The 22922-nt window shown below is 47.0% G+C and overlaps 1 protein-coding gene across 2 annotated transcripts; it reads right to left on the reverse strand.

The window, feature by feature from the left end:
- Positions 1–1194: 1194 nt before the first annotated feature.
- Positions 1195–8939, reverse strand: SLC3A2 (solute carrier family 3 member 2). Of its 2 annotated transcripts, none has more exons than XM_081064935.1 (10): positions 8619–8939; positions 6408–6839; positions 5924–6097; positions 5258–5352; positions 3587–3655; positions 3429–3487; positions 3032–3212; positions 2782–2922; positions 1823–1903; positions 1195–1711 (listed from the first exon to the last, which is right to left on the reverse strand). In XM_081064935.1, exons 2-10 carry the CDS (start codon positions 6832–6834, stop codon positions 1349–1351), a joined length of 1590 nt encoding a protein of 529 aa, XP_080921061.1. In that variant the 5' UTR covers positions 6835–6839; positions 8619–8939; the 3' UTR covers positions 1195–1348. The 2 variants fall into 2 exon arrangements, with proteins under 2 accessions (XP_080921061.1, XP_080921060.1); XM_081064934.1 differs by having other exon boundaries at positions 6408–7656; positions 8619–8922.
- Positions 8940–22922: the final 13983 nt, after the last annotated feature.

Below are 22922 nucleotides of genomic sequence, written 5' to 3' on the forward strand. Positions count from 1 at the left end.
CCCCAAGAAACGCTGACACCCAAGGCTCAGGGGAGCTTCCCTGCCTGGCTGCCTGTTACACACCAGGTCTCGTGTCCAGGACCCACTGCGAGAGGACCATCATTCACACGCTTCGGGTTTGCATTCCGCCCTATGCATCTTGTTCTTTGGTCCCTTCGTCCTAACGTGTATCCTTTCACTGTAAAACGATCATCTCAGTGCTTTCCTGAGCTCTGTGAGGTGTTCTAGCGACTACCCACTGAGGACAGTCATGGGGACGCGGAACTTGCAGCTGGAATCTGAAGGGAGGGCAGTCTTCTGAGGACTGCACCCTCTAACTGCGGTTTGCCAAACTCCGCCCACTTACAAACCGGGACCACTTGTCCACTTGTCGACGGCCTTCATCTGCCCACTCCTTGCCAACTAGACCTCATCCCCTGCCCTCTCTCCCCTCACACTTGCCATCCTCACAAGTCAGGCATGCTCCCACCCCAAGGCACTGGAGAGCTCCTTCCCCAGGTATCAGCCAAGTTAACTCCCTCATTTCAGGCCTTTTATTCAAATGTCACCTTGGGGAGGCCTCTGCTAGCTCCCACAGCAAACTCCACCCCCAGACACCCACCTCTTTTCCTGCTTTAGTTCTTCCTCCTGAACACTATCGCCATATCCACCACACTCTAAAGTTTATTCATCTCATTTCTAATCCGTCTTCTCACTAGAATCTAAGCTTCAAGGAGACAGGGATTTTTGAACCTTGTTCCCTCCTGTAACCCCAGGACCTAGAACATTTCCTGGTCATACTGAGTGCACCATTAATTCCCGTTGAACGAATGACCTCTAGTATCCTTTAGAAGTACTCTTAGAAAACAGGCCACCCACTCCCACTCTACCTCCCTGAAAGGCTAAGTCTGCAAAAAAGGCAACACTGACCACCACTGGCTGGAGCCCATTGCTGAGGAGGAAAGAGTCAGCAGCAAGACCCCAGACCTCCAGGACAGCAGAGGCTCAGCTGGGGAGGGGACATGGGCGCTGGCCCCAGCCCCGACACCTCCATGCTGCTATGAGCGTGGCAAGCCCCTTCCTCTCTGGAGCGGAGCAGATGTATGGACCTCTCAGGCCCTGACCACTGTGGGGCAGGTCCAGGTGCGGAGAGGGGAAGAGTGGGAGAGAAATCACTGCCCTGAGAGAGCTGTGGAGGGAAGGCAAGACCTCATCTTCTTGTAGGAGTGTCTTTTATTTGAAGCCAGAAAACACCTTATATGGTGTTCATATGTAATCTATGACAGTAAAAAAAAAGAGAGAGCGAGGGAAAACAAAAGGCAAAGGGCCTCGGGAGGGGCAGAGAAGGGCGGTGGGTCCCCCGTCAGGGTCAGGGCACATAGGGGAAGCGGAGCAGCAGCCCCTCGTGGGGCTCCAGTTTCAGGTGCTCCAGCTCTAGCGAGGCGCCCTCCTCACGGCCCGTCTGGGTGCTGAGCAGCAGGTTAACGCTGGCTGGCAGGCTGGCACTGGCGGGCAGGCTGGAGGCCCCCAATCTGGCAGGTTGTCCCATATCCCCAAAGTTGAGCACTACCAGGAAACGCTCATTCTGGTCCCACTGACGGATGTAGGCGAAGAGGCTGGGCCCCGAGGACAGTGTATGGAAGTCTCCGTGCAGCAGGGACCGCTCCTTGCCCCGATGGTCGCTCAGCCGCCGAAACAGTGTAAGGACGGAGCCAGGGTCTTCACTCTGGTCCTGCAAATGATTAAGACGTAGCAGGAGGGGATGAGGAACTCCCCCGGGTGTAAACTGCAAGCCCCCTGGCCACGCTCTGCCGGCCAGGCCCTGCTCATTTAAAACCCTTACCTTCACTGACATGTTGGAGCTCATAACTCCTGAGGTGCTGAAGCTGGATTCATCCCATAGCATGACAGGGGCCTTCATGGGCTGAAAGGCAGGGCGAACAGGACTTGGAAAAGGCCTTGGGCCCACTGTCCCTCCTGTTCCCACCCCCGGTCACACATCCCCTCCCGCACGCATGCCTCACTTCTGCTGGATGAGCAAGAGAGGCTCCTATGCCAGGTGCTCGCATACAGGACAGCCACAAGCTGGTTTCCTCACCTCCCTCTTTGCTCAGTTGTCTCGTCAGGGTTTCTGTGGCCACTCAATATAAAATATACCTCCCGACCCCTTACCCCGCTTTCTTTTGCATAGCGCTCCTTGGCACCCGGCACTTTGTTTCATCAGCTGATTACCTAATTTCACCACCTCCCGTCCTTTTGCGCACTGCTGTATCTCCGTGCATGGCACCTAGGAATTACTCTATAAACCCCCGTGGAATGAATGAATGACTGGTTCTGTAAACAGCAGCTCAGGTGTCAGCCTCCACGCCTGTGGCTAAAGCTAAGCAAGAGCCTTCATGGTCTTACCCCTATGACAGCATGCTGCTGTGTCCTCCTCGTACTCATCTGCCCCCCCACCAAAGGAAGAGTTCCTGGAGGGCACAGAGTACCCACTGTCCAGTGAAGGAAGGAAGGAATGATGGCTACCATACTGAACACCTACCAGGTACCAGGTACTGCATCTCAAAGTAAGCCACCATTTAATCCTAACTACCCTACAAGAAATGCCAGTATCACAGAAGAGTTGACCAGGACTCAGAGAAGTGACATACCATGCCAAAGCCACACAGCTACTGACTAGGTAACTGCCCAGAAATCAAATGCAGTTCCACCCCACGGCTCAGGCCTGTCTGCCGATAGCCACAGAACCATTGTGGAGGGACGCGACCTCCCACACTGTGCTGGGGAGGCAGCACACACTACCTGTCCAAGGTCAGCTGCCTGCAGGCCGATCTCATCCCCATAGCTGAAAACCGGGGTCCCTGGCAGGGTGAAGAGCAACAGCTGGTAGAGTCGAAGGAGGTAAGCTGGCACCGAGGAAGTCAGGAGCCTCGCCTGAGACAACTGCAGGAATGCACACAGGTGAGCTGCCAAGCCCGCCACCCACCCATCTCCCGACACCCCTTTCCTCCAAAACACCTCCTGCCCCCTCTCCCACCACTGTGGTACTCACACTCCAGCTGCACCAGCGATTGTCAGTGAAGTTCAAATACTGCGTGACCAGGAATTTCACATGCTCCCCAGTTAAACTGGGGTCTGACAGATATGAGCTAGTCACCAACAGGTCCTGGGTGAATTCGAGTAGGCTCAGGATATGCTGAAGGTTGGAGGACTCAGTCCCTGCAATCAAGAGCCTGCAGAGAGCAAAGCAGGGGTCAAGGTTGGTACAGGGGAGGGGAAGGGAAGAGGGAGGGAGCAAGGGAAAGGAGAGAAGGGGAGGGGAGGGAAGGGAAAAATGTGGGTGAAGAGGTTCTTTGGACTAGGGACTCCGCGCTTCCCGAGGGCCCTAGCACTCCACTGAAGGGTTCCCACAATGGAGCAGCATTGGGGACAAGAGGTGTGGCACTCACCTATCTTCACTGAAGTTCTTGGTGATGTTCTGCCACTCAGCCAAGAATGCAGATGCGTTCTAGAAGACAAAAAGCAGAGTCAAAGGGCAGAGAACACTACCAGGCCCTGATGAGTTTTCTCATCCAGGCTCTGCCTCTCACATGCAAAAGGACCTTACCGCCAGCTTCTCTACATCCCGAACCTGGAACCCATCCACGCCAGCCTGCAGCCAAAAACTCAGAGCATTCTACAAAGGGGAAAGGGGGCGCAAAAGAAAGAGGAAAGATATTAACACTCTGATGTAAAGGCTCCGAATATTGCAGCCCACACTAAACCTTGCCTGCTATGCACTTCCCCATGACCTTGGGAGAGTCACTTGAATGAGAGAACCTGGAGTGGTCTCACTTTCCCACTTCTATTATAAAGGTTTAGCCCTTGGTTCCCTCTCATTCTAACCTGTCATTCACTACTAGTGCTATAGCATTTCACTTTTCTGTTCCTCCCATAGCAAATCACACAGCTTCACCTTTGACAACCACAGACATGGCCCAAGAGAAAGCGTTCATAAACATAACTTCATTTAATACTTAACATGTGTGGAATGCTGGTGTACCCATTTCAGAGATGAGGAAACAGTCTCAGAGAAGCAAGAAGGCATGTCCAAGGCCACACAGTCAAAGAGCAGCAGAGACAGGACTCAAAATGCTAGTCAAGATCCCAAGACAAGTGTGCTTACTCCTTCCCCAGTGTCCTGACGCTGGGGGAGGGTGAGTAAAAAGTCAGTCAGAACACAGCCAAGCACGAAAAAGCGATTTTCAAAGTAAAGCCCCAGGGCAGTTTAGATGAAGAGTCGAAATAGTAAACTGCAGAACAGGCCCAGGTATGAAGCCCTAGCATTCTTGAGGCATAGAACACGGAACCCCACTCCCATTAGCCCCAATTTTCTCTTTTTCTCTCTGTTCCATTTGCTGTCTCCTCTTCCCCTCTTGTCTCCCTTTTCCTCTGAAGCTACCACTCCTCACGCCATTAACATCTGAAAGCTTCCTTTATCAGTAACTTTTAAAGAGTCTCCCAGCAATTTGCTGATGAACTAAAGACTCAAAGGGTCCTCTGGAAATGCTGGGAATATGGAATTCTACTTCAGAATCAGGGAATCCAGAGCAAGCAAAGTGTCAGGGTCTGCCTCCATTTTTGTTCTACCCGTGCCAAACTTATCAGTGTCCTAGAAGCCAGGCATTAGCAGCTAGGGTGACATTCAAAGCCCCACTCCCGGCCCCCTGGGTATTAAGTTTGAGCCAATACCTTCAGGGAAGGCGGAATTAGAGAAATAAGATTACCTGGGACCTCAAATCCCAGACCCACTGAGCCCTTTGAACCCTCATTTACAGAAGGGGACAGGACAGGGACCTTGCTTGGGTATGTATGTGAAGGTATGTATGAGGGTATGCAGCGGATTTGAGAATGGATATAAAATACTTGGCAAAGTCCCAGACACATAGAAAGACCCCAGTGCTTAAAAATTCAGGCTGGGCTCCATTCCAAAACCCATCAAACGAGAACTGGGAAACCGGTCAGGACAGGATACCCACTGAGAAAGGGTTTCCTCTCCCACAAAGAAGGAAAATCAAGCCCAGATTGATATCTCAGAAGCTCCCTTCCTGGCACGCTCACCATCAGAGTCAAGGAAATAAGAAAAATGAGCGGTCATAAAAGGAACAAGCAAAAACGGGTGCACTGCTGGCCTACGTGGGAGGAGCAGGCCTGCAAGGAGCAAGAGCCCCGCAGCTGAATCCGGGCTGGGTTTACAGGGCTTGCTGTGAAAGGACCAGCACAGACCCAGCACACTCACCTTCACCTTGGTGGTCACAGTGTCAATCTGAGAGGGGTGGAACCATGAGTTCTGGCCCTTGTAGTTGGGAGTAAGGTCCAGAATGACCCGGATGCCTAGTACAATGAAGAAGCAGTCATGAGAAAGACTTTGGGGTGAAGGGAAAGGAGGAAATCAACAAACACAAGTCTGTAAAGTATATCTTTTGTACTACTTGGTACAAAAGCTTAGATTTGAACCCTGGCAAAACTCATTCTATTGAAACAGAGATAGGAGCTAGGAGAGGCCTTAGCGTCTTAGGGAAGTTTGCAGAGAAGGCTGAGCTACTGGGCCTGGGCTCCCACCCCCAAAGTGAACCCTTTTAAAGTAAGACAAGATTTTATCTGTTTGTTTTCAAAAGGATCCACTCTTTTCAAGTTTAAAAACCACTGATTTAGTAAAAGCCTACATTCTGTAAACAAGGACGTGGGAGCCCAGAAGTGAAATGCTTGCACAGCCAAGTAGAAGGTCTCTAAAGCACTTGACAAATCCATTTTAGGCTGCAGCCTAAACCTCCTTGTGTCTGCCGGAGGCACACTCAGTCAGGAGTAAAGCAGACAACAACCGTAGCCTGCCTTTCCTCTGGCCAGAAGGCCAAGCCCTTCCAAGAAGCTGCTTCCTTGCAAATCTCAACGGCAGGACACCCACTCTTTTTCCTGGCCGACTGCAGCAGACTGTCAAAATCTTCCTTGGAGCCAAGAGTGGGGTCGATCTGTTCCAAGTTGGTCCCACTGACGTCATCCTGTGGGTTCTTGTGAATTGGGCCCAGGACAAAGCCCTTCACCTTCAGGCTGCTCAGGTAATCGACTCGCTCGTTGAGGCCTGAAATGCGGAAGGGGGTTAAAGGGAAGCCAGTCCGAGAGGCCCCTGATCTCGCCTATTGGCTCCTCTCCCTGGGGCTAAGTGTTGCATTACAGACTCAGAGTCGGTAATGCAAAGAGATGGGGGTGGGGTGGGGGTGTTCCCTCAAAGAAAGGAAGGAGGACCTACGTCCCAGAGAGCGGGCTCCATACTGGGGTAGGGGGTGAGGGGGCTACCGTCCGAGTCACTCTGGGGCCGGGATCAGAGGCGGTGACCAGTTAAACCAGGGAGCACGGCGTGGGGCGTGGGGGTGGGGTTGCGTCGCGCTCACCAGCTAGGTTGCCCGCGTCGCTGCCCAGGAAGGCCTGAAGGTCGCCGATGCGATAGAGGGCGCCCTTGTGCCACCAGCTCTGCGCCGGCAGCTCCCGGCAGCGCGGCGCCCGCACGATGATGACCACGGCGCCCGCCAGCATGCCGAGCCAGCCGAGCCAGAAGAGCAGCAGCAGCGCCCAGCGGGTGCGCACCCAGCCGGGGCTGCTCGCCACCTTCAGCAGCTCCTCTTTAGACAGGCCCGTGAACTTGGCGGCTACCTCCGCCTCGTCGTCGGCCACCTTGTTCTTCACCAGACCGTTCTTTTCGGCACCGCCCGCCATGACCGGGGCCACGGCCGCCCCCGATGCCGCGTTCATCGGCTGCTTCTCGGGTTCGAGCTCGTTCAGCTCCACTTCCTTCATGTCCACTTCAGTGTCCTGGCTCATGGTGCCTGCGGGACCGGCGACACGACGCAGTCTGCGGTCAGCTAATGGCTGGACGCCTTTCCCGACCTCCGGGCCTCTGGACGGTCCCCGCGGCTTGCGTCACTCGGTGCAGCCCCGCCGCGCGGGAGGAGCGGCCTCGGGGAGCCAGCGGGGAGCCCCGCCCCCGGCCCGCCCCTTAAAGGGGAACGTCGGCGTTGCTCCTTCTGGGACCGCTGGGGGGGGCGGGCGGCGGAAGGGGGATTCTGCCTGGAACAGGCTGCCGACTGCTGTGTGGCCTAACTCCTCGTCTCGGACCCCTCTACCCCTAAGGTTCCTTCGAGCCGGACGGACGCTGAAAAGGCTGAGCACCCAGCCACCTTTAGGTGGGCGGGCTCTGCGATTTGTCCCACCCCAGGTTCCTTCTGGTCCCTCCGGCCACCGGAAAGTGGGCGGAGAGGGGACGCCCAGCACCGCGGGGGTCACGAGGCCCCTCTTCGCCCAGGCTGAAGGCTGGTGACTACCTCGGACACTATACTCCATTTGGCCCAGCACTCAGGCCACCGCCTGTCTGGTCTTCCCAACTTCGCAAGGCCACTTGCGGCTCACAGCCAGCCAAACTCAACTTCGCCCGTTCCCACCGGGGCTTGTCTTCTCAGGCCTCTGCGACTTGGCACCGGACCTCCTCTCCCGCGCAGGGCTTATCCCCACTCGTCCCTCAAGACTCATCATGAATTTTGTTCAGTTCATCAGACTGCAACTATTTATGGAACTCCCACTACAATACTTTGCTTTAACTTGATTGAATTAATTCTAATCCAGTCTTCTCCATGTTTTACGATGAATCTGTTTGGGCAGGAAAGTTGCTGACACTCCCGGTCTTACCCGACCCCACCCCCAGCTTCTGGCGCCAGCGTGTCCACATCCCTGAGAGGCTGGTAGACAACCTCTGGGCTGTAGCAAAAACATTCCTGGGCTTGGCCTCAGTTGGAGGCATCCACCTTTGTCGTACAACACATCAGAAGATGCCATGGTTAGACCCTTTCCCCACCTTGCTCCCACAGATTATTCCCGTCTCCCCAGGCCGCCAGGGTCCCCCTACCTCCCCAGCACTTCACTATGCTAGGTCCTGGAGCCAGCTGGTACTGCAGAGGCCTTGAAGACCACCCAGCTTCCCTCCACAGAGATCCTTGAATTGAGGGTAAGTGGGGCAGAGACAAGGTTCATAGCAGGGACTGCCGGACATCAACACCATGAGGTGCCAAAATCTCAGGAACTTGTTGTTCCTGAGCAGTGCCAGCTGGGTTATTTTCAGAGAGGAGCTGAAGGAAGTAAGTTCTTTCTCCGTCTCCTACCTGGGCTGGAAGCCAAGATGGCTGTGTATTTGGAAGAAGGCAGAAGCCAAGATCTGAAGAAACAGATGAGAATGGATGCCAAAAGAGAGCCAAGGGTGTGAAAGGATCATCCTTTGCCATCCCCTTCCTCATCTCAAAGCCCACACCTCCCCCCACCCTTGGAAAGCCAATTCCTAGAGGGGGGCAAGCAAGTGGGTAGAGGTTGGAGTTCAGACCAGTGCTGGATGATAAGAAGTCCAAGGTGCCGCGGGCATGCAGATAAGTGCCAAACGGGTTCTGCACAGACTTCATCCTCGATATGAAAGCTCAAAGTTGAGAGTTGTGGGGTCAGAAGCTCTCTTTGAGATGGCCCAACATAACCCCCCCAGGAATCCAGTATCTCACTAAGCCCCCATGGCCCCAGACAGATAAAGCCAATCCCTTCCACATGGGATCAAGAAGCTAACAACTTACCTCCCAGTTTATCATCCACCACACCTGCCACAGGTTCCACCCTCCAGCCACATCAGCTTCAAACACCTGCCAAGCTCACAACGCACTTGGCTTTGTCAGGCCTCTCCATCTTTGTTCATGCCATTCTCTCTGTTTTGCCCTTCCTGTTCTGCTGCTCTGCCGTTCTGCCTCGTAAGCTCCTATTCATTCAAGACAGCTCAAATGACAGCTTTTCTCAACTCCCCCGAAAGAATTACTTTCCATCCACTGTGCACCTACCTCTGCTAAAATTCATGTACCATTTGGTTATTATGTTTCCTTGTCTGAGTCTGTTTGCACTTCAAGACATGCAGCAGGGACCTTGCGTTATTTGTCAAGGACCTGCCTGCTCACAAGTAGCGTACAGTAGGTACTTGTTTGATAAATGAGTGGATGAACTATATCAAACCCAAATATTTCCCTTCTTAGACACAATTCAACAAAAGTAGCATGCGAAGATAAAGGGATAAAAGTGAAAAGGAATTTAAACAACACCTTATCAAGATGAAACTGTTTATGCAGGAAAAGAAACGAAAACTTATATAACTATTCAACCAAAATAAAGCAAAGTACTAAATCTGGGGTGAAGGGAGAACAGAAAAGCAACTGTAGAGAAAAAGGGCAGAAGGTGGCTACAGAGCCTCAGATCCTACAATGTATGTTGATAAATATAAAACTTAACATTTACTATAGGAATGCAAAGTATATAATTTGTCAAAAAGAATTGAGCCTTTAAGGCAGCGGTGTCCAAACTGTGGCCCGCGGGCCAACTGCGGCTCGCAATCCATTTTTAATTGGCCCGCAGCAAATTCCAAAAATATATTTAGTTTACTTAAATAAACCAGGTGAGGCAATATGTACTTCACCTCGAGTGAGTGGCCTGGCTGTTTGTGTATTTTGCCGCATATGGCCCTTGGTAAAAAACGTTGAAAAAAGTTTGGACACCCCTGCTTTAAGAGAAGCTGAGACAAAGCAAAGGAAAAAAAAAAGGAGTTCAACAGTCCAGAGGCTGAGAAGGACCATGTGAGGCCACAGTCCTCAGTACTTCCCACTCCAGCAGGCAGATGGGCTGGGGCCCTGAAACGCAGAAGGCCAAGAGAAATTCTTTCCAACTCACTATTGCAAAAATCCATGGCACATATTTCCTAACAGATGAGGATTATTTGATCTTGGCGATAAGAAAAGGACGTTATTCCCTCCACCCCCACCACGTATAAAGGATTTCCATAGACAGAGCAAAGACGGGAGGACACTTAGAAACTCAGGAGACTCTCTCTGTCCAGCAGACCCAACAATTCTGCCAAAGCCCCAGGGCATTATTCTAAAGACCCAGGGGAAAAACGAAAACAAAACATCCAGGCTACGCTCTCACAATACCCATCAGCCTGGAGCAGTTTAGCCATTTGAAAAAAAAAAGGATGATGGCTGACGTTAAGGAGTTGAGTGCAGTCAGAGTGCAGCTGAGATGAAAGCAGACCCCAACCAAAGGGACTGACTTGGCAGCTGTTATTTGAAGAACTGATGTTGGAATAATATTATTTGTTATTACAAATTCTGCAGGAGGGACACAGGCAGCTAAAGAAGAGCCTTGTCTTATGGAGGGTGAGGAATGTGAGGGGGATAAATCCAGAAAGAGTAAAGGAAATGCAACTAAGGCCCTCTCTTAGTAGAAGAGAAATAAATGCACAATCGGAAAAGTATCTGGTACTCAAATAAATTGGACATAAGCATTCAAAATGGCTAAATGTTACCAGAGCTTTCCAACAATACAATCATAAATACACATAATGAGAAGTTGTGATCTTAGATTTCAATTTGTGCTCCCTGAACATAAAGTTTCCCTTTATTCCCAGGCTACAAGTAACTCAATATTTGAATAACCCCGCCCACACCTGCCCTTGCCCCAACCTATTCTCCTTTTCATGTCAATTATAGGCCCTTCTTAGGGCCTTCATATAAAGAAGCAGATGACTACGGTTTTAAAATACTTTTTATATTCAATAAGGTGAAAAAGGGGTATACAACATTGAGAAGACATTTAGGCATGGAGTAATAGAAGCCTGCATTTGAAATAACTACTCTCTCTGCAACTAAAGTGGTTAATTTCAACACCAACTCTAAAAAAAATTGGACTATAGAGAAATTAAAGAAAAATTTTTTAAAAAGTGAAGTACATCACCAAGAAGGGAAACTCTCTTTTCTCTTTTGAAATAGAAATTGAAACACTAAATGGAATGCTAGTTAGAATGTAACCAATCTGAGAACAAAACTTTCCCGACCCAGACCACACTACTTAGGATAGGAACTAACTTACATGATTACCACAGCCCCACTTTCACAAGCTTTTTTTTTTTTTTTTTTTAACTATTGTTAAGTCCCCCATAGCACACATTCCCAGAGGTACTACAATTCCAGGCTGTGATATTGTGATGTAAAAAATACAAATGCTCTTTAACTTATGGTGGGGTTACCTGCCAAGAGACCCATCATGAAGTTGAAAATATCATAAATTGAAAATGCATTTAGGGGCCGGCCCGGTGGCTCAGGCGGTTAGAGCTCCATGCTCCTAACTCCGAAGGCTGCCGGTTCGATTCCCACCTGGGCCAGTGGGCTCTCAACCAAAAAAAAAAAAAAACTTGAAAAAAAAAAAAAAGAAAATGCATTTAATACACCTAAGCTACCACACATCATAGTTTAATCTAGCCCTTCTCCCGAATTCTTATAGCTTTCACAACATTGTGAAGTGGGAAAGTCCTAAAATGAAACACCGTAATTTGGGGAATGTCTATATATACATTTGCTCTTTATCCCTTTTTCCTGGCACAAGAGCTACTAAAAACCCTTGTAATTCTTAGAGCAATAGAGGTGATGGGAACATCTTTTGTTCTAATGTTTGGTCTCAGACAGAACTTCTAAAACCAAGACCCTTGGAATCTCTGGAGTAGTAAGAGTGTCATTTTCTATGTTAATGAGCTGACAGGTGAGGGTGGGGAGAGCCTAGACAGCTCCAGGGGAGGGGCTGGTTGCCAGAGGGACAAATGGTGATTCGGTTAGAACTAGGCCTCTGGAGAGGGGAAAGGGGTGGGAGATTGAGTGAATCATCAGTGGCCATGGGTCATGCCTGCTGTAATGGCACCTCCCTAAAAGCCCTAAACAACAGAGTTGGGACAGCTTACAGGCTAGTTAATACATCCCTGTGGCAGGAAGATAACACACCCCAAGTGCTCGGGGTCAGAAGCTCCTTTGTTCGGAACTCTTTCACACATGGTCCGATGTAGCTCTTCATCTGGCTGTGCGTTTGTATCTTTTATAATATCTGTGGATAAAAAAGGGGCCACATACTACACCTGCCAAGCTCAGAGGAGGTCAGCACGGCAGGTCCTACAAACTCAGAGACCGAGATTAACCACCTAGGATGGTCTGAACATAACAATTCCTAACTAAAAACAAGCCATGGCCGGTAGTTACATCTTTGGCCTGTAGCTTCCTTGACAAGCGTCAATCTTTACCTTAAGTGAACCTGTCTATTGTCTTTTTGCCTCTAAGATAACATACCCTTGAATGTCAGAGTAATCCCTTTCTCCAGACCCTTCAGGGCGCAACCCACAGCAGAGACTATAAAACCCCTCATTGTTATCTTGTTCCCTGAATACCATTTCTGTGTGCTGTAAATGTTAATTATTAACTAATGAATTATTCTGTGGCCAATGTAAAAGATGTGTCTCTCCATTTTACTTTTATCCAGTCCCAGAAATGTCCCCACTCTGCTTTCTCCCACCCCCTTAATCTACCACCAATGGATTTCAAGTAAACCTCTTTAAGTACGTCTCCGCTGATTCTAATGTATAAAATAAACTGTGAGGGGGTGGCTGGTTAGCTCAGTTGGTTAGAGCGTGGTGCTAATAATACCAAGGTTGCCCATTCATTCCCCGCATGGGCGACTGTGAGCAGCGCCCTCCTTTTAAAAATAAATAAATAAACAAAAATAAATAAAATAAGCTGCAAAACTGCCATTTTCCAGAGCATTTTCTTAATCCGTTGAGATTTTGCTTCCTGGCAATTATCATCAGTTTGGCTCAAATAAACTCATTAAACTTCTCTACAGGTTTGGATATTTCTTATGTTGACATATCCTTTATAATAAACTAGTAATATTAAGTTGCCCTGAGTTCTATGAGCTGTTATAGCAAATTCTGATCTGAGGAGGAGGCTGTGGGGACCCCTGTTTGTAGCCAACTCCGATAAAAGTGTGGGCAACCTGGGAACCCACTACTTAAGGTCGGCATCGGAAGTGGGGAGACAGTCTGTAGGACAGTCTATAGGACCCTCTTGGGGTCTGTGCAAACACCGGCTAGTTAGTTTCAGAACTGAATTAAATTGTAGGACATCTAACTGGTGTCCGCACAGAACTGGAGAACTGCTTGGTGTGGAAAACCCACACAGAAGTACTCTGTGCAGAAAACAGATCATACCATGTTTCCCCGAAAATAAGACGTCGCCGGACCATCAGCTCTAATGCGTCCTTTGGAGCAAAAATTAATGTAAGACCTGGTCTTATTTTACTATAAGACTGGGTATAATATAATATAATATAAGACCTGGTCTTATATTAATTTTTGCTCCAAAAGACGCATTAGAGCTGATGGTCTGGCTAGGTCTTATTTTCGGGGAAATACAGTCGCAGTAAACAGGCAGTAAGAGCAGATTCTTCTTACAGACCCTGGGTAAACTGCACTCAAATCCAGAAATGTTATTTAAGAAAGCTTTTTCTTATTCATTACACTGAACAAAGAAGGTACAAAATAGCTATAGAAATGCAGACATTTAGAGGCATTATGAAACAGCAGAAATCTACATCCTGGCTATCACTGTGCTATGAAAATAGTGAGTAATCTTGAACAAAAATTTGTCCTTTTAAAGGTGTTGATTTAAAATTCAGAAGTTTGGGCATCCCAGCTTAGAGTACCCCCTCCTGCTTGGGAGCTACAACCTTTCTCCTGCTTTAATAAACTATCCTCTCTTGCACCTCCTGAAAAAAAATAAAATAAAATAAAATTCAGAAGTTTAAGGAAAATGGATCTTATAGCAAGTTGGGTCCCTTTTCATTCTCAAGTTAGAGAGCAGCATTAGAACTGAGTTCCTATGTATCCGGTTTCTTTAAAACAGTAATATCAGTAATTTACAAAACACTTTTATAGATAACTAACATTTGATTTGGGAAAAAAGTTGAGAACTACTATGTTGGTGTAAAAGTAACTGCAGTTTAAAAGGTTAAAAATAATTGCAAAACCACAATTACTTTTGCACCAATCTAATAAATGTTTTTCTCTACTTCCAGAAAATAAAATTCTGTACAGAAAAATCAAACTGAATCTGCAGATAAACTATGTAGGATAAGAGAGTTCAATAAAATGCTAGACACAGAACAATATACAAAAAATCAATTCTGTTCTGTACAACAGTAGCAAACAACTAGAAAACAATGTTTAAGTTGTCACTTATACTAGCAACAAAAACTGAGATCTAATATTAAATCTAACAGTAAATAGATAACTTATTTATGAAGGAAAGGATAGTATTCTCCAGAAATACATCCACACAAAAAATACTAAGTACCTATTATACGCCAGGCACTGTTCTATAAGCTGGGGATGTAGCAAGGGAAGAGTCCCGGCTTTCATGAACTTTCATTAACTCCACTGAGTAGAAGAGAAACAATAATAAAATATATATATACACACATACACAAACATATATGTCAAATGACTACAAGTGCTTCGAAAAGATAGAATAGGGTAAGGAGACAACATTACTGAGGGAAGGCACCTCTGATAAGGTGACAGTTGAGTAAAGAACAGAGGAGGTGAGGGAACAAGGGAGCTGTCAGAAAGAAAGTTTTCTAGGTGAGGAATAGCAAGTGTAAAGACCAAAAGGAGAATATCACGGATTCATGAATAGAAAGATTTGATGTCATAAATAAATGAATGCTCCCAAAATAATCTATAAATCCACTGCAATTCCAATATAAATCCTAATATCTGTTCTTGGGAACTTTGTACGATGGTTCTATAATTTGTGGGCAAGAGGAAAGGGCCAAAAATAGTAAAAATATTTTTAAAGACAAATCCTACCCTAGACTAAACATGTTATATTGCTAAAGTAATAATTATAGCATGCTAAAGGCACAGGGATGGACAAATGGACAAACAGAACAAAATAGGGAGCCATAAAGTAACCCATGAGTATTAGAAACCTTGATATATAGAGAAGTATTATAATCAGCAAAGATTAACTATTCACCAAATGGTGCTGGAAAAAAATAAAATAAGATCACTACTTAACACCAAATGCAAGAATATATTCCAAGTGATTAAAAGACCTAAATATGAATAGCAAATATTTAAAAGTTTTGAAAGAACAGGGGGATCAAATATATGGTGATGGAAGGAGAACTGACTCTGGGTGGTGAACACACAATGGGATTTATAGATGATGTAATACAGAATGGTACCCCCGAAATCTATGTAATTTCACTAACAATTGTCACCCCAATAAATTAAAAAAAAAAAGTTTTGGAAGAAAATAAGAATATCTTTCTGACTGCAAGGTAAAGAAAGAGTTCTTAAACAAGACACAAAAGCACAAATCATTAAAAAAAGAACCGATGAATTCTACAACATTCAAAGAGAAAAATCTGTGCATCACAAGAGACCATAACAAACTGAAAAAACAAATCACAAATGTTAAAAGGTATCTGAACTAATAAAACTAATAGTCTTGGGGCGGACGGGTGGCTCAGTTGGTTAGAGAGCGAGCTCTGGGCAACGGGGCTGCTGGTTCGATTCCCACATGGGCCAGTGAGCTGCACCCTCCGCAACCGCTCAGCTCCTGGGTGGCCAGGTGGCTCAGTTGGTTGTAGTGCGGGCTCTCAACCACAAGGTTGCCGGTTCCACTCCCGCAAGGGATGGTGGGCTGTGCCCCCTGCAACTAACAACTGGCAACTGGACCCAGAGCTGAGCTGCATCCTCCACAACTAGGATTGAAGGGAAAACAACTTGATTTGGAAGGGTCCTGGAAGTGCACACTGTTCCCCCAATAAAGTCCTGTTCCCCTTCCCCAATAAAATCTTTAAAAAAACCAACTCATAGTCTTGTATAAAAAATATAAAGTATGATGAAAAATCAGTGAGAAAAAGACAATGACCCAATAAGAAAAAATGTTACAGAATAGAAACAGTCAATTCACAAAATTGGATTCACAAAAGAAAGGCCAGTGAACTCTTGAAAGATTACATGACCATATTAGTAAAATGCAAATTAAAATCGTAATAAAATATAATTTCATGTCCAGATTGGCAACATTAAAACACCTGACTGAATGAAGTGATGTCAAGGATATGAAACTGCCTAAGTGGCAACATTAATGTGTTCAGCCCTCCAGGTGAGCAATGTGTACAAGCCCGCAGAATTGAAAGTACTCATAGCCACCACCCAGCAATGTTACCCCTAGATTCAGACCCCAGAGAAACTCTCCCACTACACACAAGGCAACATACAAAAGATTTCATTGCGGCACTGGTTATAGTAGTAAAAATTTAGAACACTGAAAAATGGCCTATCATTAACAGACACAATAATTTGTAGAACATTTCTAAAGAAAATACTATGTAAGCAACCAAATCTTAAAGACAGGCAAAACATGTAAAAAATATAACGCTAAAAAAAAAGGGAAATCGTAGGTTCACCTTAATTTTTTCCCCCACAAAAAACAAAAGATACCGTGGAACGCCAACAGTCTGCATTTCGACTGACATCTATCCCAAAAGGGAAGACGACGCCACTCCTGGAGGTCCTGCAGTATCAGGTTGATTTGTGGGATGGAGGGAGCAAGTGTCACTTAATCTCCCTGTGTCAAAAATCCACTTGATAAAGTGTCCGCAGGTAGCTAATTTATGAGATGTTAAATGCTGAGAACAGATACCATTCTTTTTTTTTTTTTTTTTTTTTTGAGAAAAGTGAATGCTTTATTCTGCGCTCCCGGGCGAGGTTCATCGGTCCCCAGATGGGGGCCAGCGAAGTCACGCCCAAGGAAGAGGGTGGGAGGTATATATGCGATTTTTTGGGGAGGGGGTTGGCTGAGTGAGGTGGCAGATGAGCAGGCCCCCCTAGCAGCACATCGGGTGTGAGTGGCTATGTCTGGAGTTGCTTATCACACCAGCGGTCTGCTGCCTTTTCTGGGAAATGCCAGGGGCCTCCATTTCTGTCATGCGAGGAGAGGTCTGACTTGGCAGAGGGGTATGACTTGGCTCCTGGGGAGGGGTCTAATTTGGCAGAGGGGTATGACTTGGTTTCCGACCATTTTGACCATGCCCGCAGCTGACCTAACATTCCAGCCTTTTGGGTTATAAAGGGGCAGTGAGGTCAATCTTGCAGCTTCCTGCTGACAAGGGGCGGAGAGGGGTACTAAGTCTGGTCAGCGACAGGAGAGCTCGTGGGCAGCCGGGAGTATGGGTGGAGTAGAAGCTGGTTCACTGTGACTCTGGACATCTTGTGGAGGCGGTTCTGCATGCTTTGTGGTTCATTAAGAAGAATGGGGGCTCTTCAGCGTGGCTCGGGCCGGGCCGTGTAAGCTTGTCTAGGTGTGTTCCTAAGAAGGGAGTCCTGGGATGCCCCAGCCTCTCCATCTGACCCTGGGAAAAGCAGCAGCTGCCAGCTGTCTTCACTTGAGGATGAGTGACAGACATCCCACCACAATCTCCTTCCACCTGTTAATTCCTCAGCCGCGCGCGGAGACGTCGCCACCTGAGGAGGGGACGACTGGCAAACCTCCTCGGAGCACCCCGGCTGTCGCCAAGGCGGCCGCGGGACGGCCGGAGGGGCGGGACCAGAGCCCGAGCGGCGGGGCCAGAGGCCGAGCGGCGGGGCCAGAGCCCGAGCGGCCAGCCACAGATACCATTCTTGATCTTGGTCCAAAAACCAAAGAAACAACCTCCAATTAAGATTCCTAACAGGCCTTGCTTCCATAAATTCCACTCAAAACAACAAAAACAGCCTGAGAGCTGTTCTTTATAAAATGCCTCATTTTCAACTCTCCCCAACCAGTCTAATCCTTCCCAATGGCACATTCGTCCACAGTCTAGGAAATAAGGAAATTCTGCTCTCACACTGAATTTGTGCCACGGAGGTAACCGCCCTCCTCCTGCCGGCTCCCGGCGGAGCACTGCGCCCTGGAGCATCTCTGCTCATCTAACAGAGGCAGTGCTTCCTGCGGCCAGGAGGGGGCAGAGCGGCTCCCTGAGGAAAACGCCCCAATGGGCTTCCATCTTCTAAGAGATTCCTGTTAGGCGCTGTCTACAGTTCAAAGGTATTTCTCCCAGCAACCTGTTCAGGAGTCTGCATCATAGCATAGGTCAGGCAATCAACAAATTATCGGGATTTGCATTGTTCTACGTGATGGGGATAAAATAATAAATTATACAGATACGATTTCTGACCTCAGGGAGTTTATGCAGGAAAGGGGTCAAGGAGAGCAAGGGAGGGAATAGAGCGGTGGTATTGAAATTGAAAATGGCACCGGGGCCTTGATGGCTCGGTTGACAGGTACAGACTTTCACCTAAGAGCAAAGGGGGAGCGATGAGAATTGTGAGCTGAAAAGATTAGATGTTTTATTTAGAAAGGTCTCTCTGGCTATAATGTAGAGAACCGATGAGAAGCAGGTCAACTCAGAGCCAGGGATTAGGGATTTGCAGCGGAAATCCAGGGGTGAATGGCTTGAACTAGAGTCCCGAGAAAGAGAAAAGCAGCTGCTGACATCCAGAAGCTGGCCTGCCACTCAATCCCAGGCCTTGATGTCCTCCCGTAGGACATAATTTCACAGAATGTCAGCGTCGGACAAGGCCCCTCTGAGGTCATGATGGGTTAAGACAAAAGGAGACCATTCATAATCATGTCTAAACACAGACCAAAACATGAACAGTGTCCAAATCACAAAAGTCCAAACATCTCCCTAACGTGGCTGGTATGAGTGACTGCCGCTGCTTAGCAATTATAGCTTTAGCCTCATTCTAGTCTTCCCTCTTTCCAGATAGACTTAGGAAGATATCGAATAATAAAATGATCCCATTTCATTAACAATTGTCACCCCAATAAATTTAAAAAAAGAAAAAAAAAGAAAAAAGAGAAAAGAAAATTTTGACTTGCATGGGAAAAGACAATCAATTAATAAACACCAAAATAAAAATAAAATAAAAAATGATCCCACTTCCTGAAAACATCCCTTCCGAAGTAAAGTCCCACTTGCTGAAACCCTCCCCCAAATCACCTAACACAGCCCAAATCCTGTAAGTTCTTTCTAACACCCTCTTACTAAGACACACCCTGGTTCCCCCTGGTGTGTGTTCTTCCTCGCTCTAACAAGTAATAAACCCAGCTTGTTCCAATACAAGGATGTTCCTTGAGCAGGAGGGCATTTATAGTATGGGGATAATGACCACAATTGTGGTGTAAACAATTGAGTAAAAGAGGGCATGGTGGAGAAGGAACAGATTTGTGGGGAAACATCATGAATTCAGTTTTGGACAAGTTGAGCTGAGCTATTTATGGGCCACCCCAGCGAGGACGTGTGGCAGACAGGTGCATGGATCTGCAGTCCAGGAGATCCTGGGCAGAGATGGCAGAATATATATGGTAAACAAAGCCATTGTTACCCAACAAGCGGGTCCGCACACTCACCATACAGCAGAGCCAAACACTGAACACCGAGTTTGAAGTGGAGACATTCAGGTGGTTTCCTGGCAGGACGTCGAGCCAGGAGGACAGTGAGCCAGTGCCAAAATCCAACTGCCCGATGGTTTTAATCCAGTGTTTTTATAGGCAAAGACTGAGGGATGAGTGTGAGGGGTCATGGATGAAGCTGATTGGTTAATTCTTGTGTAAATTTCAGTGGATTTCCTTAGTCTGGTTAACTCACTTCCTGTTGTCATCTTGTCTGGTGCCTTCGTAATAGTGGTCGAGTGACCTAACTGTGCTGAAGAATCAAGATTCTGTAAGACATCTCATGATTGTGCAGCAGTGACATTATCTTTAAAACAAAAGGCAGAAACTAAATGTCTTGTGACCATTGTTATTATTTAAGCTATCATTATGTTGCGCTCAACTGGCTACATTTTTCTATTATCCATTATCAAGCAAAGTGTACTTTGAAACATTTTTTCTGGAACTTGCTTTATAGGCAGGTCTTCAGGCCATAACGAACATACTTTATAATCTTTGACTATGAGTGACTAACATATTTTCTTAATCTTTGATTACAAGCTATGGGACAACAAAAGCAACTGAAACATTTAGTAAAAGCCTATATCTCTAGATTCTGTGATCTAATACCTACCTACACATGGTACTGGTAACTGTCGGTTTCACCATGACAATGGATTAGTTGGTCTAGGCAGAGTATAGTGAGGGAGAGATCAAGTGGACCCAGGAGAGAACCCTGAGGAACGTGTAAGGAATAGACAGTGAAAATGGTCAAGAAGTAAGAGGAAACCAAGGAGAGTGACGTGTCCCAGAAAGCAACGGGAGAGAACACTTCAGGAAGAAGGAGCAGGTCAACAGCGTCAAATGCTATTGAGGTGAAGAAAGATGAAAAGCACCTTTTGGGACTAAGTGAGTAAAAGGTCACTAATGGCCTTGGGGAAAGCAGTATCAGTAGAGGGGCAGGTACAGGGGCTACAGTGCAGTGGGTTGAGGAGAGAATGGGAGGTGAGGAAATTGCTGGTCAGGACAGGGCACTTTTAAAGCTTTCCACTTTGTCTTTCCCACTACAGCTCTTTTTCACAGGCCAAAGACCCAATGCAGGGGTTACTACAACTCCAAGTACATTAAATCCCATTAAACACTTGGGGACCAGGGAAAGGATCAGTAGATAAGAATCCACTGACTTGAGGGAAACTTTCTTGGGACCCAGGACTTAACACCCTGACAAGGACACGTGTGGATGGGGGCAAAATCACTGCTATGGTGGCTTGTAGAAGCCTGGATAAAGCAGTGTACGCTGAGTGAAGTGTCATAGATATGCCTGAGATGTCCTCGTGGACAGCAGAGGAAGTGATACAGAGGCTGAGGAAAGTGGGCATACTGGAATGGAACTATTATGTGAGGCCAGTGACCCACAGAGAACCGTGTTTCGAAAAAGGGCCCAGAGGACACCATATTCACAAGGCCATCAGGAATGCACTATTGAGAGGGGCATCAGCATCACTAAGGCCAGTGGTGGCTCTCTTCTGCAGTCCAGAGCTGAAGACAGGAGAAGCAGTCACAGAGCTGAGCTACTTAAGATGTATGAGGATGACACTCACCCTCCTCCTGACCATCATCAAGTACAGTGGTACCTCGGTTTTCGAACGTACTCCTTTCCGGAACACCGTTCGAGTTCTGAAACGTTCGAAAACAGCCGACAGCTAGGCTTCAGGATCTTGCACTCAGCAGAAGCCACGTGACATGTTCGACTTCTGAGGCGTGTTCTGGGTTTACGGCGTTTGTAAACGGAAATGTTCGTCAACGGAGATGTTCGAAAACCGAGGTACTACTGTATTAGAGATCAGTTATAATAAAGGCTTAACTGCCAGAAGACAGAAAGCTGTAATTGCCATAAGAATGGCAAGATTGGAGAGACAGCCATGGGGGCTTGACCCACAGAGAGTTGTGGATATAACAGACAATGGTGTCCCGGGGAACCAACGAGGGTGCTGCTGTACATCTACAACCCGAAGAAAGGAGCGGAAGGCTAAGGGGGTCACCACAATAACCAGCCAGGAGCTCTTCCTCAGTTTCTGGGTCGGAGCCGATTTTCATGTCCAAAATTCAGTTATTAAAGAGGTAACCAAGTCCCTAGGGTAAGCATCCTGAAATTATGATGATTCTAGTTCTTCCCTAAAGGGAACTCATCATCTACTCAGGTGTGACTGTACATTTAGCAAAGGAGAATGTGCAAATATTTCGAGGATTTTAGACACCAGATCTGAGCTAACATTGATGCCTGAAGACCCAAAGTGTCAGCATAATTCCCATTAGAATAGGGACTTACAGGTATCCAGTAATTTCCTCAGTTCCCAAGTGTTTACTGGGATAGCTATACTTAGAAGTTGGAGCAACCCCTACATTGGATCCTTGGCCACAGAAATAAGACCTGTCACGGTGGAAAAGGCAAAGTAGAAATCTCCACCCTCACCTTTCAGCCATGATAGTAAATGGAAAGCAATTAACACATGCTGGGGAGAGGGGGCGAGGGATTACCGTGTTTTCCCGAAAAGAAGACCTAGCCGGACGATCAACTCTAATACATCTTTTGGAGCAAAAATTAATATAAGACCCAGTATTATATTATATTATATCACACACAGTATTATATTATGTTATATTATATTATATTATACTGGTATTATATTATATTATATAAGACTGGGTCTTATATTAAAATTAGACTGCGTCTTATACTAATTTTTGCTCCAAAAGATGTATTAGAGCTGATGGTCCGGCTAGGTCTCTTTTTCAGGGAAACACGGTAGCAGAGATTAGCACCACCACTAAAAACAGAAAGGATGCATGGAGGGTGATACTTATCACCTCCACACCTGGAAATATGGTATAGCTCCCACCTATATAGCAGGTGACATGGTAAATTGCCAACTTTGAGCGCAGCCCAGACAGAAAATGGCTCTGAGCAGGTCCAAGCTGCAGTGCATGACGTCCTGCCACTCAGGCCATAAAATCCAACAGATCTAACGGAGTGGACGTATCAGTGGTGAAAAAATATGCACTGTGGAGCTCATGGCAAGTGCCAATGGGAATAGCAGGTGCCTGAGATTCTAGAGCAAGGCCAAGTTGTCCACAATAGAGAATTATATGAGGTACAGCTCTCAGCACACTAGTGGAACACTTGATTACGAAGCACCAAGTGACCAGGAATTGCCCCCATTATGAGTTGTACCTATCAAGTCAAAAAGTCAGACCAGCTCAGCAGCAGTCTTTCAAGAGATGAAGTGGTATTTCTGGGATCAGGACTAAGCAGAACCAGAGACACCAGCCAACTGCACAGCATAGACCCCCGTGTTACCCAGCATGCTTGTAAAAGCACCCATGATCCTATGGCGTATCTCGTATAACCTGCTAAGGAAGGAAGTAAAGGTCTGAGTTGATTTCAAGATGGGTAACTTATGGGTGCCAGCTGAAAATGGACAACAGTCATATTCAGAAGTGGTCTTGAAAGACAGCAAAGAGGGAAAATCTGCC

This window comes from Rhinolophus hipposideros (genome assembly GCF_964194185.1).
Source record: "Rhinolophus hipposideros genome assembly, chromosome: 10".
Lineage (NCBI taxonomy): Eukaryota > Metazoa > Chordata > Mammalia > Chiroptera > Rhinolophidae > Rhinolophus > Rhinolophus hipposideros.

Excerpts from the sequence above, each read along its gene's own strand:
- SLC3A2 (XM_081064935.1), bottom strand. The coding sequence starts at position 6,834 with ATGAGCCAGGACACTGAAGTGGACATGAAGGAAGTGGAGCTGAACGAG. Across the intron at positions 6,098-6,407 it reads CGACGCGGGCAACCTAGCTG|GCCTCAACGAGCGAGTCGAT; the intron begins GTGAGCGCGACG and ends TCCGCATTTCAG. Across the intron at positions 3,213-3,428 it reads AAGAACTTCAGTGAAGATAG|GCTCTTGATTGCAGGGACTG; the intron begins GTGAGTGCCACA and ends TGCTCTCTGCAG.